At 47.0% G+C, this 14,746-nt stretch overlaps 1 protein-coding gene across 1 annotated transcript; it reads left to right on the top strand.

Moving 5' to 3' along the window:
• Window positions 1-702: 702 nt before the first annotated feature.
• Window positions 703-3,473, top strand: LOC107047674. Its single transcript, XM_015270470.1, has 2 exons — window positions 703-984; window positions 1,278-3,473. The coding sequence occupies exons 1-2, from the start codon at window positions 703-705 to the stop codon at window positions 3,471-3,473; spliced, it is 2,478 nt and encodes an 825-aa protein (XP_015125956.1).
• The last annotated feature ends 11,273 nt before the right edge of the window (window positions 3,474-14,746 follow it).

Below are 14,746 nucleotides of genomic sequence, written 5' to 3' on the forward strand. Positions count from 1 at the left end.
ATCGCTTCTTACAGCGGGTTCAAGTCGCTTACTCCTACGGCAAGGAAGGAGGTTGTTGAACGACTCTACCTGTGCTACAACTGTCTGGGGAAGCACAGTATCAGAGTCTGCCAGACCACTCGAACGTGCAGGACATGCCAGAAGAGGCACCATTCCCTGCTGCATTTTGATCGCGCTCGTCGTCCAGCTCAACGTGGTCCAGCATCTCAAGTCCCTCGCAATGATGCAGGAGCTCAGCACCCGAGTGCTTCTGCTCCATCGACCAACGTGCCTGTCGTGATGTACACTTCGGTGATGCTGCTCATTCTCAGGCCTGAAGCGGACCGTCCCAAGCGTCGATTCCTTGTTCGGCCCATAGTTGTTCTGCGCAAACCTCTCGGCCTGGAGTCCTTCTCGCAACTTGTTTAGCTCTTCTAGTGAGCGAGTATTGCCCTCCGCATCAAGTTCGACTCTTGTTGGATTCAGGCTCCGAACTCTCGCTCATCTCAGATCAACTAGTTCGGAAGGTGAAATTAAAGAAAACTCGTAGTTCTGTCCACATAACAGGAGTGGGAGGATCATCGTTTGGGACAACGTCCGGCGAAGTACATCTCACGCTAAAATCGATTCACTCAGAAGAACGCATTGAAGTTACAGCTCACTCCGTTGAACGTATCACCTCAACGCTACCGTCCTTCTCAGCAGAGGGCCTCAAGTGGGATCATGGGGGGTTTAGAGCTTGCTGATACTCATTTCCGAGTCTCTGCACCAATTCACCTTCTCGTCGGTGCTGATGTTTTTGGTCAGGTCATCAAGCCCAATGTGATCAGAGGAGGGGTTCAGGCTCCAGTCGCTCAACTCACCAGCTTTGGCTGGATTGTTTACGGACCAGCGGGACCTGATCAACCAACATCTTGCTCTTCTCATCACCTCAGTGTATCGAACGACGAGCTTCTGAGAATGACCTTCTCACGAAGTTTTGGGTTCAGGAGGAAGTTCCTGGGCGTGCTGACGCGAATCTCTCAACGGAAGAATTAGAGTATGAACGCCACTTCCGTCAGACTCACTCAAGAGATAGCTCAGGTCGATATGTCGTTCGTTTGCCCTTCTCAGCTCCAGTTTCGTCATTAGGGAGTTCCTATCATCCAGCGCTAGCTCGTATTCATCGTATGCTTGCTAGAATCTCAAAAGATGCGCGCTTTCTCCAGCTTTACTCTGACTTTCTCAAGGAGTATGAGGATCTCGACCATATGAGATTAGTAACTCGCTCGACTCATCGCTCTTCGTCTTCGGTTTAGGCGAATTCCGCTTGTCGTTCTGACGAGACGACCTTAGCACATGGAGCGCAAGCTTCAGGAGGGTTGAGGGTCTCTGAAGGGCTTCAGGTAGGGCCGTCTGACGCTCAAAAGAGTTACTATCTACCTCATCATGGTGTAGTCAGAGAGAGCAGTGAAACGACGAAACTGAGAGTAGTGTTCAACGGATCAGCGAAGACCAGTTCGGGGAAATCACTCAACGACATTCTCCACACAGGAGTCAAGTTGCAGAGGGATATCTCAGACGTGCTGCTCTGGTCAAGACAGCACAAAGTCATCTTCATGACGGACATCACCAAGATGTTCCGCCAGATTAGAGTTCACAAGGATGACTGGGCCCTGCAGCAGATTCTATGGACCGACTCACGTGGAGAACTAGTCACGTATCAACTGACAACAGTCACATACGGCACGAGATCAGCTCCGTTTCTCGCAAACCGTGTTCTTCTTCAGCTGGCTGAGGATGAAGGACATCGGTTCCCTTTGGCCGTCTCGCCTATCGTAAAAGGAAGATACGTTGACGACATCTGTGGAGGTGCGGATACGCATGACCAACTCGTTAGGACTGCGAAAGAAGTTCGTGATCTCTGCGCTGCTGGAGGAATGCCTCTGGCAAAATGGCATAGTAATAGTCCAGCGCTACTCCAGTGGCTCGCTCCTGATAGTGCCTCCAATGACCAGCGAGTTTATGAGGATTCGGAGACCCGGATTCTTGGCTTGTCGTGGCAGCCCAGCTCGGATAACTTCGTCTTCTCAAGTCGGACCAGCGATGAATCGAAGGTTTCTAAGAGGAATATCCTCTCAGAGATCGCTCAGATCTATGACCCACTCGGATTTCTATCTCCTATCGTGATCAGAGGGAAACTGCTCATGCAGGAGACTTGGATTGGAAAGCTCGGTTGGGATGAGGAAGTCCCAGAACAAGTTGCCCAGCGTTGGAAAAGTTTTCGAAATGATCTCACTCTGCTCTCGAAGTTATCTGTTCCAAGATGGTTAGGCCTTCTCCAGAACTCGTCGATTGAAATCCATGGATTCTCAGATGCTTCTGTTCTCGCGATGTTAGCCGTAGTCTATCTCAAAATCGTTAATGGAGATGAAGAGCCTCAGATTTTTTTGGTCTGCGCTAAAACGAAAGTATCTCCTCTCAAACGGCTGACAATCCCAAGGCTAGAGCTCACAGCTGCGGTTATGCTTGCCAAACTCGTAAAGTACGTGAAAGGAGAGCTCAATCTCTCGAACGCTCCGACGTTTTTATGGACCGACTCCTCAGTTGCGCTTACGTGGATCAACTCGCACCCGTCCAGATGGAAAGAGTTCGTGAAAAATCGTGTCCAACTCATGCAAGAGACCTCACGAGCTCAATGGAAACTCGTTCCTGGCAAGGAAAACCTAGCTGACTGCGCATCTCGTGGACTAACGACAGCGCAGCTCTCTGCACATGAACTCTGGTGGCACGGACCACCGTGGCTCATGAAAAGCTCATCGACGTGGCCATCTCTAGAGCTTGCTTCAGTGACATCAGCAGATCTTGAAGAGAAACCTGGTGTCGTTCTGAACGTGAAGGTCCAGCGTATACAGATTGGGGATTTAGTTCATCGCTATTCTTCACTCAACAGATTGCTTCGAATTACGGCCATCTGCCAATGCATCATTGCTCGTCTCAGAAGAATTCCTGGATCATCGTTAGCAACAGCTCTGAACCCTGGTGACATCGAGCAGGCCCGACTGCTTTGGGTCAAGCTCACTCAGTCTGCGGATTTTTCAGCTGAGCTTACGACCTTGTCCAGAGGGCAACGTCTTAATTCGTCTCACTCGCTCACTCGATTGACAGCGTTCCTGGACCACCGGGGAGTTCTACGCGTTGGAGGGCACCTGAAATTTGTTCAGCTTGACTGCGAAAATAAGCATCAGATCATCGTACCTTGGGATTCGCAGTTCGCTCAGCTCATCATTCAGGATGTCCATCTGAGGACTCTGCATGGAGGAACGCAGCTGACTGTCGGTCAACTAACTCAGAAGGTCTTACTGGATCCTCGGAGGAAGAGCCCCGGTAAGATCATTCATCCTGAGGTGCGTTCCATGCGCCAGACAGCGAGGGATCAGAGCTCAACAGCTCATGGGCCAGCTCCCAGTTGCTCGTCTCACACCTGGCCGAGCGTTCCTCAACACTGGAGTTGACTACGCCGGACCAGTGTCTCTCCGCTCGTGGAAGGGGCGTGGTCATAAGTCGTACAAGGGATGGCTCGCGATCTTCGTCTGCATGACCACGTCCGCAGTCCATATTGAGGTCGTCTCAGATTACGCAGCCGATGGATTCATCGCTGCGTATCGTCGCTTTGTTGCCCGGCGTGGACTCTGCAAGAACTTGTTCTCAGACTGCGGAACGAACTTCTTGGGAGCCGACAAGGAATTGAAGAAGCTCTTCTCAATGGCGTCTAAGGAATCGGATAAACTAGCCCAACTCTTGCTCAGCGATGGAACCAGATGGTCTTTTAACCCTCCAGGTGCACCGCACTTTGGAGGCAAATGGGAAGCCGCGGTAAAGTCGGTGAAGTTCCATCTCAAACGAACGATCGGCGATTCCCTTTTGACCTACGAGGAACTCACTACTTTACTCGCGCAGATCGAAGCCGTGCTCAATTCGCGACCGCGGGAACTGCTATAAGAGGCTCCTGATGACGTCAGCGCGCTCACACCATGTCATTTCCTGATTGGCCAGGCCTTAATCTCCGTTCCTGACCCTTCGCTGTAGCATTTGAACGTCGCTCGCCTATCTCGTTGGCAGCTTATCCAGCAGAAGGTTCAGTACTTCTGGAAGCAGTGGTCTACAAGCTACCTTCAACATCTACAGTCCATCTCGAAGTGGCACCACCCATCTCACGACATTAGAATTGGTTCCATAGTCCTTCTCACCGACGAGAGGTTTCCACCAACGAAATGGCCTCTCGCTCGAGTCATCGCTCTCCACCCTGGTAGAGATGGACTCGCCAGGGTGGTCGCCATTAAGACGTCCAGTTCTACTCTGCAACGGCCCATCTTGAAGCTCGCTCTACTGCCAATCTCGACCAGCGACACTTAAGATCATCTCGACCAGCGATATCTAGGATCATCTCACGTGATGACAGCTCTGCATCATCGGGTTCATCATAGTCCATGTTCGGATTGGGTCATGGTGAGGATTTACGACCCTCTCTGTGGCAACTGGTCCGGAGTGGACGTAAGTCTGCCGGGGTCTGCCGGAATTTACGCCTCCTACGTCCTTGGCTGTACTCACACCTGACCGTCACTGGTGAACTACGATGGTGATATTGATCTTCGAGAAATCTTGTCCTGAGCTCGATTAATCTCTTTTTGTTTCAGACCAACTCAGTCACGTCAGCAGCTGCTGACGGCGGGGGAGAATGTTCGGTTTTCCACCGAATTGTTTTTCGCACACACGCACACTCACGCACACTCGCTCCTCTCGCATGCTTGCATGGCTTCTCAGGACTGACCTGCGCAACCGACTGAACTGACCAGTGGCCTCTCACCTCTGACACCTGAGGCGCCACTTGATGGACAGGTGTCCAGCGAACGCCCCCATTTAAATTGGGGCACGATGATCGACACCTGCCACCTTGCGGTCTTTCAATCGGCCTCATTAGCATATCCGCCATCGTACAGTGTGTATCACTTTTCCGCGAAGTCGCTATTTTGCTCAAGTTCTTAGAACTGATTGCCCTGTGCTATCTAAATTCTGTGAACTGTGGTTATTTAATAATTTTGTGACCCGCGCATTTGTTTGACCATCTCGTTAATTATAGTTAAAGCTAGCACGTGTAAATATTTGACTTTTATAATTAAATTGACTGTTGTGACCAACGTGCACGTGTTGTGTTTTCTGGACCTTCTCGCGCTCCCGTAGAAATCCATCGTTTTTTTGGCCATCGCTCAAAAATATTTCCCAAACCAGATCCGAGCTCAGACAGAGGTATGTAATTAATTTGAAAGTTTCGTTCATAAGATTGGTTCCATTTGATGATATCAATTTGTGTTCATTTTGATTACAAAAGATATCAACTTGTGTTCATTTTGATTCTGTTCGTTTTGATTACATTTTTAAACGATTGTTAATCATCGACTTGATGAGAAATAAAGTTGTTAAAATTAAATGTAGTAATTTTAAATGATGAGAATATTCTTATAAGAAAGAGAATGGTATCAAATCGTCTCTGCAAATGTCAGATTTGCAAGGTAAGTACATGTGGAGACGGCTAGTCTGACCTTCGAGAACTAGTGTGGGTTACGGTGGAGAAGATGTCACAGAGTGCACGTGCAAAACTGCATGGCCAGCACATTGTTCCAGGGTGAGTAACCAACTCAACGGCTGTCTCCCCAAAGCATATAATCATTTTTTTCAGTTCTCAGTGAAGCGCGGCCGTGACAAGATCTTAATTATCGAGAAGTGTTGTTTCAGTGATCAAACATTTGGATTATTGTGTGTGTATGTGTGTGATAGAGTGGGTATTTTTTTTGTGACGTGTTGTGCGCGTAATCATGCGTGTGACGGGGAAAAACTTTGTATCCCCCACTAGCACCGCCACCCCCCAGGACGAGCCGACACCATCCATCAGCGGGTATATCCCAAATCCATCGCGCCCCGCCACACCCGCTTCGGACACGTTGTCATCATGCTCGGCCACTGATGACCATGATTGGTCCACCCTAATCAGGGGGTTCAACAGGGACCCCATCGCCATCGAGGCAGACCCGGACCCGTACGAGTTGCGGCACGGGTATAACGGGCTGGATCCCCGATTCCCGGACCGCCGGTGGACTTTCCGGGTAGAGCAACCTCTCATTCCATCAGCTGAGCATCTGGAGAATGATACTCGGCACCGGGGTCTCAGTGGACCACCCCAGCTGGGATGGTGGCAGAGGGATGGACCATTCCCCATGGTTATCGAGCCAGCCGATTACACCCAGGATCGCCTGGCTAGGGCGAGGAGTTGGCCCAGGTATCGCTGTTCTCGGAGTCCGATGAGGACAGGGACATAGAAGAACTATTGAACAAGGAGTGGTAGTGTTGACGTTTCTCTCCAGTGCCTACGGAGAGAAACTACTACCCATAGTGCTAGTGGTTTAGTGACAGTTAGATTTCATGCAGAAGGTGATCAATGACGATTTTCGAATTTTTCGGAGCCCTGTGAGGAGAGTGCAGTGACAGGTAAAGTATTCTTTTAATATGTTTACGCTTTTCGCGGATTTTATTGGAGCACCGGTATGCCCTCCCTGTTCGAAAAAATTTTGACCTCCGGAATTTTTGATAGATATTGAGCCCGGAGGGCCAACGGTTCCCTCAAAACCGCTCGGGGTTGGGGCACGCGCCCGCAGTATCCGCTGTACCCTCACCGCGCACACAGATCGGAGCCGCGCTATTCCGATCGGTATGGTGGTGGGATTCTATACTTACAAGCGGCGGTGGGGGGTAAAATTTTTGACCCCCAAATTTTAATTTCGTGGTCGAGGGATCAGCGGTTCTCCCGAAATCTCTCGGGATTGGGATACGCGCCCGGGTGACGCACCCGCAGCCACGCTGTACCCCACCGATCACACACGTCGCAGCCGTGCTACTCTGACAGGTGTGGTGGTGGGGCCATATCGACTTTAGGTGGGGGGCGCCATAGTAGTTCCCATACTACTTACGCCTTAAACCAGTTCAAACCCTACATCTATGGAGTACCCTTCACCATTATTACGAACAGCCCAGCCCTGAACTGGCTCAGAGATTCTAGCAACCCTACTACGAGGCAAGTTAAGTGAAAAACCTACCTGAATAATTTCACGTTTGAAGTGGAAATCAAGAAACAGAAGAGAAATCAGTTAGCAGCCGCCTTTGCAGAAAATCCTCTTCAAGACGAACGTGAGGAAATCGTCATGTTCGCAACCTGCATGCCTGCTCTACCAGTACCGAAGTCTAGTGTGAAAATACCAGGGACAGTCACAAATCCTAATCGAAAGGTTAGAATAAATAGTGACCTAAAAATTATCACCATCCCAGCGGCGGGAAGCTTAATTGCCGACAGGCTTCGGGCTAGAAGAGCAACAGAAATAAACAGCGGCACCCGGCAACCGATCTCCTACAGATTGAATCGGGATTATAAAATGACACCCAAAATCAGCAAAAAGCCCAAATCATCTGCCCGGGGCCCCACAATTGAGAACAAACCAGAAACAGTGGAAGAAACGATCCCCACTCCATCCACCCCTCCGATCATGGAGATGCCGCAATCAACTCCAACAACTACTCAATCCAAAGAACGACCACTACAGGATGAACCATCGGTAATACCTGTCGAAAGGGAAGATCAAGGAAAAGGAAATCAACTACAAATTTCCCTTGAAGGAATCCCAACGGACGAAAGGTTGGAGGATGACCCATTCATTACAGATCAAAACTCCACCGACGAGGAAACCCCTTCTATAATCGAAGCTGAAACTCGAATAGAGGAAAAGGATGATGTATCAAATCCCTCATCACGTCCACGATTGGACATGGAACGAATGGAAAGAAACCTGAAAAATTTCTACGAGTATATGGAGCAAATCTCGGAAAGGGATGAGGAAATATTCCAGGAACCCCTAGAGCCACTGCTAGACCAGCTGCTACCACTCTAGAAAATGAGAAGAACCAGTCTGGGTCCAGAATTTAAAGAAAAATTGGATGAATCCTGTCAAGAATTTGAGAAGAATATGGCTGAGTTGCAAAACCAGTCCAAACCCCTAATCAACTCAACCGACGAAATCTCAGAATTGACGAGCTCCACCGACCAAAATCCCGAAAAAATAGAGAAGGAAGAAACACCTCAATCCAGCCATTCTGTGATATCGCAGCCAAAGGTCACACGAGAATCCTTACTGCCGACACCAAGACCTATACAGTCACCTATGGCAGGATCTTCTCCAGAAAAGAAAAATTCTTCAACAGACCTAACCCCAAGAGAACTGTTCCCACGCACCGAAGAAATCCATCCATCAACGCACTCCAGAGAAGCGGAAATTCCCCAAGCAAACGAAATTGCACAACCGCCATCAGCGCAGCCACCGGGGGTGTCTTTGTATCCATACCCCAAATTCCTCACGGCTGACCTTCTCACGAGCGAAGAGCACGGTTTCCTACAGAACCAACAAGAAATATCTCAGAACAAACAAATGAGAAAACTATGGACGACAAGACCATTATACCGCAAAGCGACTACCAGCCTGCGAGCAACATCAAAGAAACCCGAGATGGACTAACATTTACCAGGGGAAACATTGCTCATTTCCTCGCAGCAGATGGGGAGATCAAAAAGCAAAACACCAAACTTTTAAGAGACCTCAATCTGATAGACCTGGAGGAAATACGTAAGCTCAATCCAAAACTACATCAAGTCATCGTCACGAAGTGCGGAAAATTCCGAACATTTACCCTCATTGCGAAGCAATGGCACTTCGAAAAAGTAAACAACCGGATACTAAAACTCTGCCTAAAAAATCTCAAAACCGCCATGGAAAAATACAAAATCACCGAAATAAAAATGGTATCTCAGGGTAACGACATAGATGACGATATCAGAATACGATACTTCCTGGAGAAAGAATTTCAATTCCACCCAGCTACTGTAATCCTGTGCCATGGGGGAGTCCAGATACCTCCAGCAGCCCTACGACCAGAAATCATTAAGGAATGCCATGCAACTCTTCCCGGAGAACACAAAGANCTCAATCCAGCCATTCTGTGATATCGCAGCCAAAGGTCACACGAGAATCCTTACTGCCGACACCAAGACCTATACAGTCACCTATGGCAGGATCTTCTCCAGAAAAGAAAAATTCTTCAACAGACCTAACCCCAAGAGAACTGTTCCCACGCACCGAAGAAATCCATCCATCAACGCACTCCAGAGAAGCGGAAATTCCCCAAGCAAACGAAATTGCACAACCGCCATCAGCGCAGCCACCGGGGGTGTCTTTGTATCCATACCCCAAATTCCTCACGGCTGACCTTCTCACGAGCGAAGAGCACGGTTTCCTACAGAACCAACAAGAAATATCTCAGAACAAACAAATGAGAAAACTATGGACGACAAGACCATTATACCGCAAAGCGACTACCAGCCTGCGAGCAACATCAAAGAAACCCGAGATGGACTAACATTTACCAGGGGAAACATTGCTCATTTCCTCGCAGCAGATGGGGAGATCAAAAAGCAAAACACCAAACTTTTAAGAGACCTCAATCTGATAGACCTGGAGGAAATACGTAAGCTCAATCCAAAACTACATCAAGTCATCGTCACGAAGTGCGGAAAATTCCGAACATTTACCCTCATTGCGAAGCAATGGCACTTCGAAAAAGTAAACAACCGGATACTAAAACTCTGCCTAAAAAATCTCAAAACCGCCATGGAAAAATACAAAATCACCGAAATAAAAATGGTATCTCAGGGTAACGACATAGATGACGATATCAGAATACGATACTTCCTGGAGAAAGAATTTCAATTCCACCCAGCTACTGTAATCCTGTGCCATGGGGGAGTCCAGATACCTCCAGCAGCCCTACGACCAGAAATCATTAAGGAATGCCATGCAACTCTTCCCGGAGAACACAAAGAGATTGTGAAAACCTTCAACCGAGTAAGAGAAAGGTTCTACTGGCCCGGGATGAAACAGGAAATAGAGAGATTAATCAAACTCTGCCGAATCTGTCACCTAGAAAAGATTCGAAGGGTGAAATTCCGACAGCCCATGCTCATCACCGAAACACCTAGCAAATGCTTCGAGAGAATCTCTATCGACGCCGTAGGCCCCCTCCCAGTTACACGTATGGGTCAGAGCCATATCCTGACAATACAGGATAATTTCTCCAAGCATTGCACTCCTGTACCACTTAAGGATATCAAGGCTCATACTATCGCTCATGCACTAGCAACCAAGTATGTAGCCCTGTACGGATGCCCCAAGATAATCCTCTCAGATAAAGGGACCAGCTTCCTCAGCAAATTGCTCAATCAAATGGGAAAGTACCTGAGATTCCACCATATAACGATATCTGGATACAGACCTCAGTCAAATGGAGCCCTTGAGAGAAGTCATCACGTACTAGCCGAATATCTGAAGACCTTTACCGACGAATGCACCGACTGGGACGAGCTAGTCCCCTTCGCCATGCTATCGTACAACACCACGGTACATAGCTCAACAAATTTCACACCATTCGAAGTCCTGTATGGAAAAAGGGCAGTTCTCCCCTCCAACGTCACCGACGAAGATGAGCCAATTTGTACCTACAACGATTACATGGTAGATCTAATTAACAAATTGGAGAAAATTCACCATCTCGCCTTCGACCACCTAGAAAAGGCCAAACTACATTCCAAAAACCTTTACGACCGAGATGATCGACCAATAGACCTCAAAATAGGGCAATTTGTCCACGTCGAGAAGGAACCTAAGATCTGAAAATTGAATCAGGCCTACACTGGACCCTACCAGATCGTCGACATCACAGAAAAAGGAAACGTGTACCTAGAAAGTGAAGACGGACACCACTTCATGAAACACCCAAATAAGCTGAAACCCTGCGCAAAATGAGTCGATACCAATTCCAGTGCTGCCAAACAAACCATCCAAACCCTACGACCCACCAAAAGCAAAACCATTCCAGAGACACGAGTACCGACGGATCAGGACGCACGCCAGTTTACGTCGATGGCTTCTGCTCCTTCAACGGCTCAATCGATGCCAAAGCAGGAATAGGAGTGTGGTTTGCGGACAACCACCCCCTCAACACCTATAAAACTCTGCAAGGCACACGGGCCACCAATACCACCGCCGAAACAGCGGCCGCCATCGAAGCATGCCAAATATGTATTCGCCACGACATGTCAAGAATAAGAATAATCATCGATTCCAAATACCTCATCAGCTGCATGACTGAACACATAAAGAAATGGAAATCAAATGGCTGGCTAAATGCTAAATCCAAACCCGTCGTAAACCAAACACTCCTGAAACAGCTTGATGAGCTCACCCAGAAAATCGACGTCTAATTTGAATATACCCCAGGATACCAGGGAATATACGGGAACGAAAAAGCGGACGAACTAGCAAAAATAGGTTCAGAAATAATACCCACCGAACGTAACTAGGCCGATACCTGCCGAAAAAAAAAAAAAATTAAGCACACCAGACTCAAACAAAAATTCTCCAACTTACAGAACACAACACCATGAGAGCTATCATCATCCAGTGGACCACCGTCTGGGTAACCAAGGCCTAAACAGATTTAACACCGGATCAAATTTATCAACACTAAACTATCGACCACAACCACGGACTCTACTATGAGAAAATCGATCAAATCACAACAATCATCAGAAAATGGCGACTGATGCTTACAGTAGACATGCACAACCTCCTAGGACAACCACTGCCCGGGATGCAAACAATAGAAAAATATCAAACCGAATGCAACAAACACTAGGGCAAGCAAACCTGCGATAGAGTACTAGGCATACCCATCATGAAAGAGTACAATATGACACTCCAAACAATACAGAAACATTTGGAAAGAATCTGGAAAAATCCAGAACAGAACCCCAAAAGACGATATAGCAGATCCCCTTTACTAGGATTCGTTGGCACCATATCAAGATCCCTCTTCGACACCATGGACTACAATGATCACATCACCAACGAAATGGATCGACTCTATCAAGACCAACAGCAAATCACCCATTTAATCGGAAATTCGACTCACATCATCCAAGCCGAAATAAACGCCATGAAGAAGGAACACGAACTGAACTACGAGAAAATTAGAAAGGCTACAGACAGAATAAACATCATAGCCTCCAACACCAACCTACTGTCTGACAAGCTGACCCACACCAGATGAAAACAGGGAATTCGACGAATCACTCCAACACACCTTAGACGAGGCCGAAGAAATAGGTCTCCACCCCCAAGAGGAATATCACCACAGAATGCTCACCGCAACAAATGGCATCATTACCGCCATCATCTCCCTATCCATGGTCGCAGCCAGCATCTGCGCATACAGGCAAAGGCTGTCCATCATAAGCATTCTGCCTTACTTCTCCCGCTGCCAGAAGTCCAAGAAGAAGCAAAGAAAATTCCAACGAAGAGTCGAAATCGGCGCCCCAGAAATCCAAAAGTTAGATGAAACCTCAGCAGCAATAACTATGGCCGGAATGTCCAGCTACTCAGCACCAACTCCAGCGCCGAAAAAGAAAGGGAACACCAAGCCCAAACACGCCACCACAATCCCCAAACAGGACACTCCATCCGCCGTGGTCATCAACTATATCTAAAAATAAAAAGGTCAGACACGTATCAATAAACTAACTTTATTAGATAGATACAGAGGAGTCAGACACCAACCAAATAACGGGCCCTGGCCAACCGCCAGAATAACCCCTAAAACCCGCGGGGAGACATCCTCCAAAAACCCTAGGGCTTCCCTCCTCTCCACCGTCGCCAAAAACTCCTTGAAGATGAAAAGTAACCTCCATAACCTCCTTGCCTAGAAAAAAAAAACACTTAAGCTAACAATAAACATCATACAAAATCAACCAAAACCACCTACCGTTGTCAGCCGATAACAGGGCCTCAGGAAAGCAATAAAATCTAAAACCGCCTCCAGGAAAGGATCCACCGGAATCACCCCCCCGGAAACCTCAGACATCGCCGACAGCAGTGTCCGAATTCGGTCCCCTTCAAGATCCTCCCTCACCTCTACCCTCCTCTCCTCCCACTACAAAAAGCTCTGGAGGAGGCCCCCCTCCAGCTCAACCTCCCTGAAGAAAACGGCAAAGGGACGAACCCCTGCACCCCCAGGAAGGTCAGGCACCTCCTCCGCCTCCCTCTCACCATCAACCTACAGAACCTCCTTGACTGAACCTGGGGCCATCTAAAAAAAANAAAAAAAAAAAAAAAAAAAAATTGAATAAACAAACGTAGGCATACGTAACAACCAATATATATGTGCACACATATATACATAACAACTAATAATAACAACTAACCATCAATAAAAACATCCATTTGTAAAAGTTGAAAAAAAAAAGATATATATATATATATATTGTAACGTGGTATTTTGCCAGTTACTGGTTCTCGACCGTTTCGCGTTATTTTGTTGACTTCCACCAGACGGCAAGTCACTTTCGATGGCGAGAGTCGTATGAGAGGAGAGGAGTAGGAATTGATTCTATTTGATTTTATTTGTTTTATTTGAATTTAATTACGCGCCACTGCGCTCCAATTGAGGACGTCACGAGGATAACCAGGAAGCCGTAAGAGGTTATCAGGCTCCTTCATCGTTCTGGCAATAGTTGGTTTCGGATGAGGCCGTGGAGGGAGCCACAATCCAGTCAGCATTACCACGGAAGTGACGCAGAAGCAAGGCACATGGCTGATTGGAATTCAGCATGAAATTAAGATAGCAGAAATTAATATTTCCTGTGTGAAATAAAATTAAGGAATATTATTATGTTTAATTATAGACCGCGCTGAGAATGTATTCTCATTTATTTTAGACAAGAGAATTATTTTTTTGAGCATCGTAAAATTAAAGCGCATGCGTTGGAATTACTAAGCCCTGTCGTGCATGTCTAATTATTCGGGATTGGTGGGTGATGATATTGTTACCACCAATCATATAATTTCTCTATATTTTGCCGCTTGTTGCGTATTATCACGCGTGGCGTTGCTTCACTTCCCGTTTGGTGGTTTGCTGAAGCGGACCTGTATTAAGAAATTTAGTGAGGGACGCTATCGAGACGAGAAAGAGACGCCATTGACTTTCGGATCGATTCTGGACGATTTTAAGAAGTTGAGGAAATTCCGGGTGAGCGTGGTGGCCTTTCTTTTGACTGATTTGTTGTTTTCTTTTGATGGGCAGAGATTCTGAATTTTTAGTGTTCATGTTTTAGACATCTGAGTCCTACGGGACTATTTCGACGTGTCCTAAAAGAAAAGACGTAACTCCTATGTTTAAGCATAGGAGTTACGTCTTTTCTTTTAGGAGACGTCGATTTGTGGAATTTTACATGAGAGGATCTCTGGCCATTTCTTTCAGTGAAATTTTTGGACTCTCTCTCTCTCAAATTAAATATTTTAGTAATTATGTATTCTTGTAATTCTAATTGATTAATTTCGCGACTTTGATTTGCTTTTACTGGATTTGTACAGTGGAGTTTTTTCCGATTTTTTTTTCCCGCCATCGAATTTTAGTTTAATCGGATTGAAGGGCTCGTGACCTCGAAAGTATTTGTCTCGAATTCTGTGTTTATTTTGTTTTCGATTGTTCAGGTCACGTAGACTTATCGATGTTTGCGTTACTGGAGTTTCGAGTCATTGAATTTCATCCTATTTTCTTTAAAACTTTCTGATTAATTCTG

The sequence above is a fragment of the Diachasma alloeum genome, unplaced genomic scaffold, assembly GCF_001412515.2.
Source record: "Diachasma alloeum isolate Michigan unplaced genomic scaffold, Dall2.0 Dall_scaffold_76850, whole genome shotgun sequence".
Taxonomy (NCBI): Eukaryota; Metazoa; Arthropoda; class Insecta; order Hymenoptera; family Braconidae; genus Diachasma; species Diachasma alloeum.

What these genes read in the sequence shown, in the direction of transcription:
- LOC107047674 (XM_015270470.1), top strand. Translation starts at nt 703, where the DNA reads ATGGGGGGTTTAGAGCTTGCTGATACTCATTTCCGAGTCTCTGCACCA. An exon ending in TCAGGAGGAAGTTCCTGGGC is followed by an intron (nt 985 to 1,277) that starts GTGCTGACGCGA and finishes TCTTCGGTTTAG; the next exon opens with GCGAATTCCGCTTGTCGTTC.